The sequence below is a fragment of the Rutilus rutilus genome (assembly GCF_951802725.1).
Source record: "Rutilus rutilus genome assembly, chromosome: 6".
Lineage (NCBI taxonomy): Eukaryota > Metazoa > Chordata > Actinopteri > Cypriniformes > Leuciscidae > Rutilus > Rutilus rutilus.
The window spans coordinates 10,589,404-10,607,616 of NC_140214.1; the positions used below are offsets into that span (position 1 = coordinate 10,589,404).

General features: G+C 37.7%; 1 protein-coding gene across 2 annotated transcripts; it reads left to right on the plus strand.

Moving 5' to 3' along the window:
* The first annotated feature begins 1,040 nt into the window (after window positions 1–1,040).
* kif5ba (kinesin family member 5B, a) lies at window positions 1,041–18,166 on the plus strand. 2 transcript variants are annotated; one of them, XM_084410658.1, is made up of 26 exons: window positions 1,041–1,355; window positions 6,631–6,718; window positions 6,808–6,881; window positions 7,313–7,417; window positions 7,536–7,584; window positions 7,748–7,803; window positions 7,919–8,006; window positions 8,126–8,250; window positions 8,330–8,434; window positions 9,952–10,097; window positions 10,288–10,436; window positions 10,741–10,949; window positions 11,680–11,748; window positions 11,841–12,047; window positions 12,152–12,295; window positions 13,271–13,459; window positions 13,610–13,727; window positions 13,818–13,873; window positions 13,958–14,067; window positions 14,281–14,382; window positions 14,626–14,686; window positions 14,792–14,863; window positions 15,042–15,146; window positions 15,354–15,570; window positions 15,703–15,844; window positions 16,595–18,166. In XM_084410658.1, the coding sequence occupies exons 1-26, from the start codon at window positions 1,230–1,232 to the stop codon at window positions 16,596–16,598; spliced, it is 2,916 nt and encodes a 971-aa protein (XP_084266784.1). In that variant the 5' UTR covers window positions 1,041–1,229; the 3' UTR covers window positions 16,599–18,166. The 2 variants fall into 2 exon arrangements, with proteins under 2 accessions (XP_084266784.1, XP_084266785.1); XM_084410659.1 differs by having other exon boundaries at window positions 13,274–13,459.
* Window positions 18,167–18,213: the final 47 nt, after the last annotated feature.

An 18,213-nucleotide genomic window follows, 5' to 3' on the forward strand; every position in this document is an offset into this window, starting at 1 on the left:
TTATTTAGACAATTATCACATTTTTATTTGTGGATGTAATGTTTCTCATGCAGGACATATGAGTTTACTACATAATAATATATCCTGCTGAAACCTAGGAATAGACATTTGGCCTCTGTAGAATTTCTCTGACATCATATGGGTGTCCTGTAAAGAGCAGCACATTCAGGGCTTTGCAGAGATACCAAATGTTTGGAGGTCTAACCATGACAACTCCCTCTTCTTGGTCTTTAAAAATGACTGAATTATCAAATTTAGCACTCTTATATGATCATATTTTGTAATTATCATTTAAATCTGACTAATTTTCAAAATGTTTTTCAGAAATCAACATCTCAGGAAATTGTTATGGGGTTTCAAATCAGAATATGACTTCTGTTATGAAACATCGATTTCATACATGTGCACTGTAGAGGACACTAGGACAGCATGGCATATCTGGCATTTTGGAGACACAACAAGTGAAATAGGGATTAGGGAAAGAAATTACACCCTATATCATTATTCTTATGAAATATGAGATTTTTCATATGAAAATATTCCCAATTATTACTCCAATTATAACACGTCTTTTATCATTACATAGTGCCCCAAAAACACATTAATATGAAGATTAGATACAATGTATAGATGCATTGCATAGAATGGGAATGGCATTTATGGCCATGATTACACGCATATTGCATAAAGCTAAATGGTAGGCCTATATCAAATCATATCTGTCATAACACAGTTGAGAATCGTACTTATACAAAGTTTGGATTAAAAAAAAGCTTGAAACCTAAAATTGATTGGTGAATGAAACAAAAACGTTGTTTTTGCCTATACATGTCTTTTACATTTTTTTTAAATAAATGGGTATACAGAAGACATAGACAATACAATTCTTCAAAAATGTATTTAATCCATTTGCTTCTTATATACTCCAAATAATGTGATGACCTAAAAAAAAACTTAATTCACAAAAGTTTTGTAATTAAAAAAAAAGTTCTGGTTCTCAGGAGGATATCATTGTTTCTGTTTGCTCTTGGTGACGGGCGTGATGTGACGTCAGCGAACCGGAGGCCGGGTGATCCTCCAACGCGGCGCTTAGTCACACGGGCCAGGAATCAACAACCCAGGCCGGAATTTCGGAGCGAGGCGGTGTCCCCACCCCTCCGTCCGTGTCTGTATCCGTTTGTGTGCGTGTGTTCTGGCCGGTGCTCTCGTGATTCGGTAACCGGGGGAAGATGGCGGACCCGGCGGAGTGCACCATTAAAGTCATGTGCCGTTTCAGGCCGTTAAACAGCTCGGAGGTGACAAGAGGGGACAAATACGTAGCGAAATTTCAGGGAGAGGACAGCGTCGTGATTGGGGTGAGTGTTATTTTGGGACAGGGTTCTTTTCTTTTATAGTTTATCTTTCGGTTGGTCTCGCGCGAGCGGCTAATGCTAATGACCGCAGCCCAGTACCACCGGAATTTGTCACAACCTGCTAATCTGAATAATTGACACCGACACCAGCCACTGCCTCCGGTCCGGTGCCTCCCGAAACCGACGGTTTAATTCAGACATAAGTGTTAATTTAGTTCATTTCTGTGTCGTTTCCTCATCCGCTTCATGCTAACCGTGTTAGCCACACCTGCACAGTCAACGCGGAAACACTGTCAGTTTTACACTTTTGAAAAAGCAAAAACTTATTTTGTTTATTTATTCGGTTCATGATACGGATTGGTTGCACATTGTAGGTTATGATGATCATTTTAAACCTCTAATTGCATGGTTAGGTGTAACGTTAGATATGTTGAATGAGCAGGACACTCCATATTTGCGTTTGTAAATAACTTAGCTGCTACCGAGATAATTTCTATATCAGAAATGTTTTCAAATGTTTTGGTATCAAGAACCCCCAAATATGATCCAATTTCCAATATTTCCCTTTATAAAAAGTGACTTAAAGCATTATATGTTAATGGTCAGACTCATTCATAAATATTAATTTATGTGGGGGAAATTTGTCAATTTTATTGAACGATTTAATAATAATTCGATTTTATGTTTTTATATTTAATCAAAAAGCAAATTGTATTAAAAAAACTATACTTTTACTACAAGTAAATACCTTTTACTTTTTACTTTTTATATAAATAAATACTTTTTACTATACTAATACTTTAAAAAAAAAAATGTTTTGGTTAAATTTTGTAAAAATAATACATTTTCTCATGTTATGCCCCCCTATTGCGGCCCATTTTGAGTTTTGCGGACCCTAGTTTGAAAACCCCTGCTCTATAACATCAGCAGTCACATATGCACATAATTATATAGTTACATATAGCCTATGTGTCTAAATTACAGGTGAAATTGAACATAAGGTTGTTCATTGGGTGAAATAAGAATAAAGGCTCAGTTAGCATATAATTTTTATGGGTTTTTATTGAACTAAAGACCTGAATGTGATGTCCCTTTTAAAAGGAACCAGTCTCGTTGATGTTCCTGGTGCGATCCATATGTACAGTGAGAAACATGAGTCATAGTGCTGCACTAGGATCTACTTGTATTTATGGGTGGGGAGTGGACTGGGGAATTGATTGATCGATTGTCACTGTGCTTAGATTATCTTTAAACCCAGTTCAAACATGACAGGCCTGTTATATTCAGTATTCTGTTATAAACTCTGAAGCTTTTCACTAAACCATCATGGCATGACAAATGACATTTGAAAGCCAACATCCAGTGGTGTTCTGAAGTAAAAAAAAACAAACATCATGATCAAATGTAAATTATGTCCCAGAGTTACTTAATGTTGTCACATTTTCCGGGTTAAATATTACATTAAAAAAATTATATTTTGTATTTTTACATTAACAATGTAATTAATGTTTTATTTATTAAAACCAAGTATACATATCATCAAGTTAGTGTTTTAAGCATTTTACATTTATTCTAAAATAATAAAGGCAGCAACAATTTAAACAATACATTTTATTTGTGAACTGATGTTCAGCTGTTCTTTTTAAGAGTCAACTTATTTTCATTAGTCATCAAGCTTGGTAAAACACTGGTCACAGACACGGAGATGTACCCTTTCATTTCAGAAAGCTGTTTGCTCACTCTGACGTAACATAAAGCGGCCATAAGTGGCTGAGCTGTTTACTTACTTTTTAATTACCCTTCCCATTAACGCCATCATTTTGTTAATTCAGACTGATTCCCAAATGCGCAACACGCACAAAAACAAGAGGTGGGTTTTATCGCGTGAGCCAATCATGGTGCAAAATTGAGTCATTGCCTGCCTCCTCTCATGTGACTTTCCCCCATTCATTCTCAATTATCCCCCCACTAAACCCACCGCACACTTTAGAGGCTATGTTAAAGTCAATGGGCTCAGGGGAGGCACGAGAGACGCGGTGTCCCTCTGTAACTTTGCCTGCTGGTATCGCTATTGGACAGTGTTCCTTTAGAAAAAAAACTAGATTTTTTTTAAATTTATTTTTAATGTCACATTTTGTCATATTTCTTTGCGTTCTTTTATTTGTGTAATATGGATTTTCTCATCCGATTTTTTTTTTTTTTTTTTTTTTGAGGAGGCACTGCCTCCCATGGCTCCTCGGAGGAAACTCCCCTGGCAAAACATGTGGCAAGCTGTCTCAATCGTATGAGTGACCTAACCACCATCCCTTTTAATGTAATTAATAATGATTTCATAGAGCATTTTTTCTTGTACATCTGGTTCAATTTCACAAATCTTTTATGATAATGTGGTGGATCAAGAATTCCTGTCTTGTGGTTACAGAGGGTGTACTTTCCAGAAAGACCGGCTCTGAAACGGATATGTTTGTGTTTGTTCAGCCCTCACTCTCTTAATACTCCTCTTCTATGTGTATGTAGACAATGTGAGAGAATGCCCAGGAACTGGAGTCTCCTTCAGGCTTATCCACTGTAATTTAAGTGAAAAGAGTGTGTGTGAGCACTAGAGGAAGGTGAGATAATGCTTTGGAAATAGAGAGCGCTCCACCCTGTGCAGCCCCTGGGACTCTGTGTATGTGTAAGTGAGATGAGAAAATAGTTAGGTAAGAAAGTGCCTCAATTAGAACTCTGGAAAATGTTCTGTTCTCACAGGAGATTGGCCTCAGTTCTGTATCAGCACTGTGTCCGGCCCATATTGGCACTTTTTTTACTTCGTTATCGGTTCCCAAAACAAATTTGAAAATAAATTTGCGACAGTATGTAACTTTTCATAAATACAATAATTATAATATTATAGAATGTATTAATTTATTATTTTTAATAATGTTTAATTGTGTTATTATGTCAAAAGCAAGAATAAAATGATTAAAGGGGTCAAGACGTGGATATTTTTTATTTCTTTTTTTAATATTCCTTATAATGTTAATTTTTTTTGCAAAATAACAAAACAAATATAAGTGCGAAAAAACTATTATTTTTAACCCTCTGTCTGAAATAATCTGTTTTAAAGGGCGGCTCCTTTAAGGCTTGACAGTAAACATCCACTGTTATGATTGGCTAACATCACTGCATAGGAAACAGTATCAACACCCCCCTTATTAATGCATGCGAGTAAGTGTTTTGAAGACATTTTCCATATAAAACCATAATTTACAGACAAAGCAAAGCATTATAAAAATCATTTACTTATGGTTTGTGATGCAGCTGCTGTCAGATACAGCACAGTTGGATCGGTTCAACAAAAGTTTCTTTGCAAACTCTCTATTACACTCTCTATTGCCTCGTTCACAAAACAAAAGCTCCATATAATCCTTCAACGCCATTAAAATAAAACCATACCACTTGTTTCTGACGCTGGTATCCTTCTGAAGTCTGTAAAAAAAAAAAAATTACATTCAGTATAATTAATTATTAGCTTTTTATCAACTCACTAACCCACTGCAGTTCCCTCATGAACCCTTATTTTGGGAAACCATGGAATTCAGGAACATTCTTTTTCTGGCAGTCACTAGTCTTCCTCCACTGGTTTTAGATTTAAAATCTGCACATTTTAACTGGCTTAATACTTGCGGCTACAGAAAAAGCATTTTACAGACTGTAAACCAGCGGCCCGGCTCATGAAAGGCTGATAAACTTTTTATTTCCCCTGTCATTCCCTCTAGACTTTGGACATCATAAGACAGTCATTCAGCCTGATATTTCAAACGACTCCCTTCTTTTTGTCATGCATTGCCATGTTGATTGATAACAACATTTAATTTTGTAGTCTAAAGTTTTTTTGCACAAAATTTTACATCTTGTTTAGGTTTTCGTTGATAATTTATCAACTTTAAAAAGAAAAATGAGATTAAATGAATCTGCCATAAACTGATGATTAGCCTAAACAATTATGTAGGCTACTTCTTGTCTCAACAAAGATATGGGACACTTATGATTTGACATTGCGCTGACTGCATAAAAACAAGGTAGCACAGTAGTCAAAGATTAAACTTTATAGATCATGTGGGAAAATTAGGCTAATGTAAATTGTTGTGTCATAGTGGTTGTCTGTACAGTATGATGGCTGGAAGGGTGTGGTAGTTTGTTCCAGTACTGGACTGGTCCTGACCTGCTCTTTTTGTCCCTGAGGGTCTTAAGTGTGTACTTTTGATGCAAGTTTGTTTATTGCGTGTCTGAATTTACCAGAAATCTCTGAAAAAGTGTTACGTTATTAAGGCATTATTTGACTTCCCCTCGGCCCAAACTCCATGGAAGAGCTTATAGTTTGGAGCCAAATAGTTGGCAATCTTTCTTAGTCACTCTGCACTTTAGCAGAAGCTGAATCTGCAGTCTTTGTGTTGGCAGTCCAGAGCTTTAACCATTAGGCTACCATCACTACGATTGGATGGTATCTGTGTTTTGTCAAAGGGCGTTCACCCTCTTGTGTTGTTGAATGCAATTTTTTTAACCATTTCCCCCAGTCCTTAAAATAATAAATATGTTCTTTGTTCAGCCATAGTTATCACTTTGCCTTTAAAGGAAAAAATAATCCCATCATGCCAGTTCTTCAGGAGGTGCAGTAGGATTTGCTTTAAGTTGTTGGCTGTGATAATGAATTTGTTGGTGTCATGTGGTCTTTGCTGCCTGCTGATGTAATCATCACAGACACAATATATGCATTTTTTACATTGAGAATTGTCAAAACTGTCTACCAAGACAATGTAAGTGCACGGAGTAGCACAAAAAGACACAAAGGTTAATAAACGGAGCAATTTCAATAGGGTCCTCACACCATCGGTGCTCGGTGCCCTAACGAGTATGCTACAGTAGTGCTTCGTTATGACACAGAACTTGGAGCAAGTTAAATGAATGGTTTTCTTACCGGTGTAGTACCACTTTCCTTTGAGATGTTTGATACCCACATATGTTATTTACATTAATGTTGGAGTTGTTAATTAATTGTACAATTCAGTATTTGATGAAAAAAGCCATATTTTTACGGGCCATATGTTTGGTCATTCCTTCGCTGCTTGTCAGCTGATCAGTTCAAGCATTTGAATTCTGTATTCTGTAACAATTTAGTCTGTTCCATGTTTTGTGACGGTAAACTCTTGAAAACCTAAAAACAAATTATCTAATGGTATTTTGTCCTAAATGGTTCTAAATGCATTTAATTTTATATTTGTTTTTCTCCTCTCTACAGGGTAAACCGTATGCGTTTGACAGAGTTTTCCAGTCCAACACGTCTCAGGAGCAAGTGTACACGGCCTGTGCTCAACAAATTGTCAAAGGTAAAAGCAACATGTCTCATGATAGACCTCCGAATCAAATCAAAAGACAGAACATGCAATGAGGCTTAATCATGAATGTGTTCCCACAGATGTGCTCGGTGGATATAACGGAACCATTTTCGCCTATGGTCAGACGTCATCGGGCAAAACGCACACAATGGAGGTGAGCGAGAAATGTTGAAATATCTCAGCTGCGGTGAAAAGTCAAGAATTATGTGCAAAATCACTTTCACATACTCGCACATGATTATTTTTTCCAAATCTTATCTGTGGATGATCTTTTAGGTTCATGACCAAATTACCTTTATGTTTAGGGTTGTTTGATAGCAGTGAAGTGTAATGCAGTGAAGTGACTTTATTCACAATCATGTTCAGTTTATATATATCATGACACTTTATACTATACAAATAACTTCAGAGCTGCTTTACAGTGAAAATCAGTGTAAGTGAAAACCTTCAACCTGTTTGAGGCCTGAACAATTATATATCTGAACAAAATAGTGGAGCAAACAGGCTGTTTTAGGCATGTAATGTTGTGAAGAATAGCTTGTTTTATTCCACTTTTATGACTAAGGTATTGTGGTTGTTTTCTAGGGAAATCTTCATGACACAGATGCAATGGGAATTATTCCCAGAATAGTACAAGACATCTTTAACTACATTTACTCTATGGATGAAAATCTGGAGTTTCACATTAAAGTAAGTTATTGCATTTACACAATCTTTCATTTTTATGCTTTCTTCTCATTCATTGGAACCTTGTTGCATCATTTCAAGTTGGATCCGTTCTCTTGATGGTATGGTTTAACTTTGACAGGTGTCATATTTTGAGATATACTTGGATAAGATTCGGGACCTATTGGATGGTGAGTGTGGAAGTGGTTCTAAGCCTCACATCTACCAACCAATTGATCTAAACATAACATAATTAGAAATCATTTTAAGATGATCTCAAATTCAAAGGTAAAATTATAATGCTCCTTTCATTGTGCCATAATATCTTTCTTTCTCTCTCTCTTTGTCTTGTAGTTTCAAAGACTAATTTATCTGTACATGAAGACAAAAACAGGGTACCTTATGTCAAGGTGAGTTCCTGAAACCTGGCACCAGTGTCCCATTAGAATCTTAACGCAAAGCGGTAAATGCCACTGATCTTTAGAGAATATAAGTTGTTTGTTATAATTGTCTTCCTGGTTTTAGGGTTGCACTGAGCGATTTGTTTGCAGTCCAGATGAAGTGATGGACACTATTGACGAGGGCAAATCTAACAGACATGTAGCTGTGACAAGTATGAATACACAGACACAAAACCAAGAAGATATTCAATTAAGAGAATAAAATACAATTATCCAGACAATGTAAGGTTTGATTTATAGTTGTAATAATGTCTGTGTGTGTGTGTCTTAGACATGAATGAGCACAGCTCCAGGAGTCACAGTATCTTCCAGATCAATGTGAAGCAGGAGAACACTCAGACAGAACAGAAGCTCAGTGGGAAACTCTACCTGGTCGACTTGGCTGGCAGCGAGAAGGTGGGTGTGTGTTAAACTATAGTCTTGTAGTTCAGTAAAACATGAGCAGAGTGTGTTGAACTCTTGCATTCTCTCGCAGGTCAGTAAAACAGGAGCTGAAGGCGCAGTACTGGATGAAGCCAAAAACATCAACAAGTCTCTGTCATCCCTGGGCAACGTGATATCAGCCTTAGCCGAGGGCTCGGTGAGTCACATACTCACGCAGACATGCTCACAGGCTTTAGATGAGTTCTGTACACTCTTTGTTTCTAGTGTTTGGCTCCTAGAGCAGTGAGGATAGCTTGTATGAGTTCAGAGATTCACTTCAGCTTTGTCCAATTCAGTTTTCTGTTCTTTATCAGCATGACTAATAATGCTACTTGCGTAAAACCAATGAAAGGACAACTCAAAATATGAAGTAATACAAAATAATGTCATTAATTTTAGTTGGGGTGTGGTATAGTTCTCACATTTCTCCGTAGGAATTGTCCCTAGTACTGTAAGTCGCTTTAGATAAAATCATCTTTAAAATTATCACTAATTGATTTGATCAAATACAATACAGAATTAAAGAACAAGTAAAAAATTAAGTATGATACTGACCAGACCAGACCAGACTGGAAACATAGTGTTCCTCACATGATGGGCAGCACAGCTGTACTGTGCTGTTAGTACACAGCAGTCCTTGTGTTCTCTTCATAGGCTGGACAGTTTAAAGCTGTCATACTCAGGACCAGCTGAGCGAGCAAACTCTTTTCTGTGCTGCAAGGCCTTATTTTAGTCTGAGCTATATTGGAGAAGCTAAATTGAAGCTGGGATCAGACCACACAATATTTTTGGTCTGTTACGATAGTCACTGTCAGTTTATGCAATTATTTTTGTCATGGATGTCACAATTGTAACAAGCGACTGACTTCTAGAAACAAGAGTGTAAACAAACAATGGCTACCGAAACGGCTGTCTTGCTAGCTTAATACTTATTCTAGTACTCACCGTGTTGTTAAAGCACCTCCACTATTGTTTGCCAGCATTTATCTTTTTTTCACTCTGTTGTGGTAGTCCCTCGAGGAAACATCATAAGGGCAGGAGTATTGTTGCCATAGCTCCATGAACCTTTCCTTTATTGCATAATTCTTTCTGTCGGGACATAGTGAAGCGCCACAGATGCTGCATCTGTTGCCATCCACTATGACATACTATACAAGATAAAATGATTGATTCTTGCATCCTGATGCCAATCATTGGCAAATCATTATGACAGTCTACGTCAAACCGATCGGGCTAATATCGTTTTGTCTGAACCCGGCATAACCAAAACTTGCATGCTACATTTTAGCTGCTTAGAGGGCAATGCATTTGACCTGTAATGAACAAATTAAATTAAAAACAGAACATATTATTATCATAGACACAATCTGATATCAATTCAGGTGTCAGAATCAATCTGGAACACAAATTTACATTTCAATACATACTATTATAGATATTATAATATTAAACATTTTTTTAATGTAAGTTGATTAAAAAGTAGTAATTTAAATTTTGAACATTTTCTTTACATCAATAAAGAGCGCAATTTTGCAAATTGTCTTCTGGGAATGCCTTTGAGTAAAGACTGTTGTAGTCCTGAAACTTAATCACACGTTTAAATCTGTTTTATTAATGTCTGTTGAATTGAATTGATCTAATTCTATCCGGAATCTCTCTTTGTTTCTTTCTCAGGCGTACGTTCCTTACAGAGATAGTAAAATGACAAGGATCTTGCAGGATTCTCTGGGTGGGAACTGCAGGACCACCATTGTCATCTGCTGTTCTCCTTCCTCGTACAATGAGGCTGAGACCAAATCCACTCTTATGTTTGGACAGAGGTGAGGAGATGCATTCATATTTGTCCAACTTTATCACTTAGTCTTTTCTCTCCATTTATAATAAAGGTGTCACTGTCATTGGTGTCATTTATGCAAGAATAATTACAAGCTCTATGTATTTATGCAAACAACGGTGTGAGGAGAAAAACACCAGAGCTGTACAGCTGTGATTGTGTTTTTGTGTTTGCAGAGCCAAGACCATTAAGAACACAGTGAGTGTGAATGTGGAGCTGACAGCAGAGCAATGGAAGAAGAAATATGAGAGGGAGAAAGAACGAAACAAGAGCCTGCGAAACACCATCACATGGCTGGAGAATGAACTTAACCGCTGGAGAAACGGTCAGATGGCCATTTGTTTTTATATTTATTTATTTTTATATTACATTTGTGAAACAGTTTTGTTATTGTATTCAAAACTTTTTTTAACACTTGTTTATTATGCATTGAAATCCAGTCTAAAACCACTTGTAAAATGCTTCTATTTTGCATTTTTGAATCTTAAATAATTGATATGATTCATTGTACATAACTTATTTAAAAAAAAAAAAAAAATATTTTTAACTGTCCTGAAATATTATATTTAGGTTTAAACTTTTGAAAGTACACCTCTGCAGTACCTCAAGGTTCTCTCTGTGTCCTCCAGGTGAAACAGTACCTGCAGAGGAGCAGTACGATAAGGAGAAGGCTAATGCTGAAGTGTTGGCGCTGGATAACACAATTAATAATGATAAATTTGCATCCACTCCAAGCATGCCGCCTGTGCCAGGAATGCTCGGGGCCCGACTCACCGATTCTGAGAAGGATAAATGTGAGGTTGAACTCACCAAACTGTATGAGCAACTTGACGACAAGGTGCAGACATGCATGTAACATAAAAATTAAGCAGATTTCTGTCATCTATCTAATGATTCTGGGTGCTTTCACACTTTCGCACCCGGATGCGATTTGACATCAGATTTCAGTTTGCTTGGATGATGTGAACACTGTTTTCCAAACTTGGGTTGCGCACACGTGAACTGAGCCCAAGTCTGCATTGAAAGGCTGGTCTGGGGTCTACAGTTCATGTGAACTCCAGTGCGGTTCGCTGCTGATATGAACGCTATCGTACTAAATTGCACAAGTGACCCGCTTGTGTTTTTGTATGTTTTCAGTTCTCACTCACTTTCCTGACAAGTGCACTGCAAGCAGAGAGAATGTATTCCCTTGTTCTTTAGAACGTTTGCAGTACATTCTTGACAGATAGACGCAAATGCCATTATGTGCTGACACTTTTGAAACAAAATCAGAGGTTCATAAAAACCAAAATATAAAAGTGATGTGACCAATGCCATCCATTTTGCTGCCTTCTCCTGTGTTGTAGTAGCCCTGCGGGGTAGCAATCGAACTCTGGTTCAGATCAGGCAATCAAACCTAGTGTTAAAGCACCCTGAATCTACAAAAATTCCACAGAAGGACCACAGGCACTATACATAATTAATATTGTTAAACCATGGTCAGTTTTCATAAAGATGATGTTAGACTTTCATTATCACAAACATATTCAACTTGAATGAGAGCTTGTTTTTTTCTCATCTCTCTCCAGGATGAAGAGATTAATCAGCAGTCTCAGTTGGTGGAGAAGCTTAAGCAGCAGATGTTGGACCAAGAGGAGGTTAGTGAGCTCTCATGTGCACATATGTAAGTTAATATTAGTAGGTAAACACTGTATATTCATGCTCACAAATGTTTGTGTTTGTGTTGCAGCTGCTGGCCTCGTCACGGCGAGACCATGATAACCTGCAGGCGGAGCTGAATCGTCTGCAGATGGAGAACGATGCGTCTAAAGAGGAGGTGAAGGAGGTACTGCAGGCCCTGGAGGAGCTTGCCGTCAACTATGATCAGAAGAGTCAGGAGGTGGAGGACAAAACCAAGGAGTTTGAAGCACTCAGTGAGGAACTTAGTCAGAAATCTGTAAGTGCCAGAAGGGCTAATTAATATATCAGTCTTTTGCTTACGGTCGGCCTGCTGTGTGAAGAATGACACTAAACTTGACTTTAAAACGCTCTCTGTTTCAGAGCACCCTGTCATCTATAGACTCAGAACTACAGAAACTGAAGGAAATGGCAAATCACCAGAAGAAGAGGGTAACTGAGATGATGTCGTCACTACTCAAAGATTTGACTGAGATTGGCATTGCTGTGGGCAACAATGAGATCAAGGTGAATGACAGTTTTTTTAAAGTTTTTTTTTTAAGGTGAAGTGTGTAAGTTCTGCCAAAGTAGAATCGCCAAACGAAATTTTTAAACACTCCCCCATTTACTATTGGTCAGATAGAACGGCCCCCAAACTCACACCAATGTTTGAACCAATGTTGCTGTGTTTTTGATGCTTAAACAGAAATTATATAAAGTGCCCCTATTATACGTTTACAAGGTCAAAAAAACACTTCATTTTCTCATAATAAACATTGCAGCATCACCTCTTTTTTCAGTGTCTGAAATGGTTAGATAAAGGATTCAGTCTCTAAACCCCTCCTTTCTGCGAGACTACTCTGCTCTGATTGGTCAGATGGTGCAGTCTGTTGTGATTGGTCTACTGCTTACATCACGTGTCGGAAACGAAACGCCCATTACCATAAATTAATTTCTGCTTTTTACTATATCAATCCCGAGTCCTCATCCTTTGGAAGTGCATGCTAAGTGCTTTTTACTTTCATAGCACAGAAAGCACTTCTTGAGATGTCGAAAACATGAACCAAACTTTTCCAGGCCTCAGCTACAACTGCAGTTTGAGGGCAGGTAAAATTTAATGATGTTCACGGGCATCCAATGAAGACCAAAAGCTGGCATTATGCAAATTGGGGAGACAATAACTTAATTTATTGTGCACTTTGATCTCTGAAACTTTGCAGACTTTTACATTCACAAACAGCTATATTACACACTACATGAAAGGTAATATCTGAAAAAGCAGAATAGGGGCACTTTAATAGCACTGGTGTTTATACTGTTGTTATAACCAAGTATCTGTATTTATAAAGTGTCTATTCAAATATGATGCCATCTTTATAGATTTTAACAAAGACTTATACACCACATTTTAATAGCTTATTATTTAGTAGCTTTATATAGTAGCTTTAATAACTATAATTAATTGATTTTTGGACAAAACTTGACTTCTCTCTGTCTTTGCAGCAGCATGAAGGCAGTGGTCTTATAGATGAAGAGTTCACTGTAGCCAGACTCTATATCAGTAAGATGAAGTCAGAAGTCAAAACGATGGTCAAACGTTGCAAGCAGTTGGAAAACACACAGTCTGAGAGCAACAAGAAGGTGGATGAATCCGAGAAGGAGCTTGCGGCATGCCAGTTACGCATCTCACAGGTACGGTTTCACACTCTTCTGCTGGATTCTGCCTCCTAAAACACTTATTTCTTACATGGCAAACCTTTGTACTATAATCTACTAAAAAATAGAGTTATGAATAAAGTGTAACAAGTACTTAATATTAACAAATAGATGTTTGTTTTGCAGCATGAGGCGAAAATTAAATCTCTGAGTGAGTATCTGCAGAACGTAGAGCATAAGAAGAGACAGTTGGAAGAGGACGTGGATTCCCTTAATGAGGAGCTGGTTAAAATCAACGCACAGGGTACACAGACTCATACAGATAAATGTACTTTTTCAAAACGGTCTGTAATTTTCTGTGCTTCTAATGTTTTGTGTGTATTTGTGGCCACAGAGAAAGTTCATGCAATGGAGAAGGAGAGTGAGATTCAGAGTGCCAATGAGGTGAAGGTAAGAAATGTGTATACACACATACAAATGAGTTTGTTCAGTTTGGATGTTAATTTTAATTTTAATGCGAGTGTTTGTGTTTAGGATGCTGTTGAGAAGCAGATCCAGAGTCACAGGGAGGCCCATCAGAAACAGATCAGCAGCCTGAGAGACGAGCTGGAAACCAAAGAGAAACTTATCACTGATCTTCAAGAGTACGATACACATTTCAGTCAAAACAAAGCAATCAATATCAGTCAGAAATTCAACTTTTAAAGTGCATGTTAATATACTGACTGATTTTAAGATGTATGACAGTCATAACAAATCTATAGCTTCACATCAAATTTAATAGTTGATTTACAGCAGTAATAATTAATACAGAAATAGCTAATAAATTCTCTCTCTCTCTCTCTCTTTCTCTCTAGTTTGAATCAGAAGATCATGCTGGAGCAGGAGCGTTTGAGGGTGGAACATGAGAAACTCAAATCCAATGACCAGGAGAAGAGCCGCAAACTACATGAGCTCACGTATGTAAAGCACAGTCCTGTTCATCTTCCTCATTGTAGAGGTTGAGCTGATAAAACCGTGTTTATGAGCGAAATCTCCCCTTGTTTCTGTTGAACATCTGAAGAGTTGTGCCGGAATATTGCACAAAGCATTAATACACCTGCATTGTGTATTTATATGAAATGTATATTCAATTAGAGTTGTGCGTGGATTGCTTGTCTTTAGTGATGTGCTGTTTTAATGGTTTTGTGTGTGCATTACAGTATGATGCAGGACCGCAGGGAACAGGCCAAACAGGATCTAAAAGGCTTGGAGGAGACTGTGGTGAGTGCAATTCCTCATTTCAGCTCTAGAGGGACAACAGATGACAGTTGTATTCACATCATGTAGCGTGTACATTTAAATATTGCTATTTTCTATCTATTTAAGGCCAAGGAGCTGCAGACTTTGCACAACCTCAGGAAATTGTTTGTTCAGGATCTGGCTACTCGTGTTAAAAAGGTGGGAGTGGATCTGTCTTATGTCATCCTTTAATTTTCATGTCTACTGTGACTGTTATTTTTTTTAAAGTAAACTTAATTCTGCCATTTAGGTCGATGTAAATCCATATATTGAGTGTCTTACTAAGCAGTCGACTTGGTGGTTTACTTGAAAGGGTTTTTTTTTTTTTTGTGTGTAGAGTGCAGAGATGGACTCTGATGAAACTGGCGGCAGTGCTGCTCAGAAGCAGAAGATCTCTTTCCTGGAGAACAATCTAGAACAACTCACCAAGGTTCACAAACAGGTAAATCCAAACCAGAAAGGTCCCCTTAATGATTCACACATGTTAGCAATTGTTTTTACCAGTTCAAAATCAAAATGTATAAACTCTTACTTAAATATTTCCCTTTTATAGTCAATTATGCTTTCAAAACAACATACATAGTTTACTAAATGAAGAAAAAGAATAAATCAGGTAATGTAAAGAATGATGTCTGTCTTTATTCTTTAGCTGGTGCGTGATAATGCTGACCTGCGCTGTGAGCTTCCTAAACTGGAGAAGCGTCTGCGGGCCACAGCGGAGCGTGTGAAGGCTCTGGAGTCGGCGCTCAAAGACGCCAAAGAGAACGCAGCCCGCGACCGCAAACGCTACCAGCTGGAGGTGGACCGCATCAAAGAGGCCGTGAGAGCCAAAAACATGGCCCGCAGAGGACACTCCGCACAGATAGGTGACTGCACAATTGTCCTTGATAATAAAATTAACGTCTGGTGTCTGTAATTTGGCCTTATAAAAATGCAAAAGTTGATTTTATTGACCGTGATCTTTTCTTTCACGATTTGCCTCTATTCTCTGGTTGTAGCTAAACCCATCAGGCCTGGACAGCAACCTGTAGCTTCTCCTACACACCCCAATGTGTTGCGTGGAGGCGGTGGCGTCGGCGTCCTCAACCAGAACAGCCAACCAATGCCCATCAGAGGAGGAGGCGCTAAACAAGAGAAGAGGTTCGTAAGAGAGAATCTGGGGCTTTTGTTTGTAGGAAGACCATAATGCCGGCACATTTGCGGTCATTTTTTTCCCCCACTTTTCTCACAGGCAGGTTTTTGGAACATATTTTTACAATTTAATTCACATAACAATAATGATGACTAACAATAATTACAATTAATAAATGTAACAATAGATTATTTATTTTATTAATAAATTGATAATAATTATTAATAAATTGAATTAATAAATCAATTTATCAAATTTATCTTTTTTTAAAATCTGTATAGCCAGACTTCGCTGTAGTTTTGTAAACTGTATGCAGTGAGGACGTTATCCTGCCTCAGCCAGTGATGTTAATGGTTCCTGGTTCTAGACCAGCAGGTTTAATGGGCTGGTTAGTAGCCAAATATTCCACCTAGACAATACTCCAGATAATGGTTATAATTTTTTTTTTTTTTTAAGCCAATGTCGATATCTACTTAATTTCCCGCGAAAACCGTCCCGTCAGGTCTAAAATATAAACACTTATAATAGGTAATCAGGGTAAAACAAAAACACGTTTTTGGAAGAAGGATGGATGTATTCATTATTTAAATGTTTTCATTTTAAACATAAAAATTACAAAAGTGTTTAACATTAAACAATAAATGAAAGTAGCCTACAGTGGGCAGAGAGTGATTTTTGAGTATAAAAATCCCTTGGTTTGTTTAGCACAACTTTATTGGATCATGCGTTCTCACTGTCTTCTTCTCTTGTCTTTTTAGCTGAAGACGAGTTTTTTTCCCTCACTACCGAAGCTGCGAGAATGCAAGAAGTCTTCATGGAAATGTCATTCCATTAACATAATCCCTCCTGCTGGTGCACATGGGAGGACGTCCCAATCGAAATATTCAAGGCTGTACAGTTCCACTTCCCATCTGTTTTGTTTTTTTCCCTCCAAAGCAAATTATTTTATGAATATTGCACTCACACGTGCACCAAACACGATATAACAAGGAAATCAAGAAATAAGCAAAGTGAACAATTGACCACGGCCCAGAAGCCTGTGCTATCAGCTGTAACACCTGCAGTCCTCAAGCTGCTCTCTGCACACCTGTAACCTGTGTTAAAACTACTGCCTGATAACTGTGCAAAAGATCTCGCTCCTGGCTTCACTTCATACGGGTCAGCGTCTAGACTGCATCAAGCTTGAATAGAAAAATACCTGAATAGAGAACATGCAAGCGTGCTCGTCAGCAGATCGCCCGTTTTACTACAAACTCAGATGTTCCTGTGTGAAAGTACTCTGAACAGGTGCAGATCTGAAACCCCATGGTTTTTACTTTCTGTAGTAACTAATGGTTGTAGTGGGGAAGGTGGAGAGGATTGTAGACATAAGGAACCAGGCCTTGCACAGCAGGCTAATGCTGTGTCTCAATTTAAACATGCGGTTGCAAAGGCAAATGCTTTTTTTTAACAAAATCAAATGAAGGTTGTCCTGTCCTGCTTTTCGCACATATCACGCCTTGCATATCAAAATTCTTATTTGAAGAGTTATTGTCTGTATTTAAGATTATTCTATTATTCATACTTTTCTGCCTGTATCCTCAACACATAACTATGTATTTAAATGTTTTGGATTTGTATGTTGTGGTCAGTTTACATCTCTAGAAGTCCTCACGTGACACCATTGCTTGCTTGCTCTGCCACTGTTACTGATCAACCAATCAGCTTAGCAGAATGATGGTATGGGCTGGCTTGTGTTTCAAAACTTAACTTCTATCTCCAAGAGGACATTGCAGAAAGGTGTTGCTTATTTTTTTATCTCTCTTTATGAGGGAGGTTCAAGGAATGTGGATCATTTTTATTGAAGCTAGCCTTAAATGATTTTATTTAGACTGTACACTCCTGATATTGTTGAAAGAAAGCTTATGAATTGCGAATTACAGGACATGACAACCTTCAGTGTCATTATTGCTTTCTGGGTGTTTTTATAACTTTAATCGACATCGCAAGGACCATTAAGAGCGCAGTTGTGTTATTAGCCCTAAATTCTTCCCTTTTCAGTGCATGAAGGATAATTAATTGATGTTCATGGGGAATGCCACACATTTAATGAAAACTTCAAATAAATAGCTAATTTTTTTATTACTGTGTAATAGTAACTCCATGACTGATTGACAGAGAGTTCCACCAATGGACAAAGCCACTGGATCATTCCAACAGTACAAGGTGTTATTGGAAGATTCTGGTTGAAGGGAAAGAGTGAGAGGGGATGAAATTACTGATGACACTTTTTTTTTTCTGGATGGACTGCATGACGTATGTGTGATTAAATCTATATTCTGAAACATGAAGTTCCTTTCTCCTTTTTTTTGTTACCTGTGATTTGATGTGTAGTTAA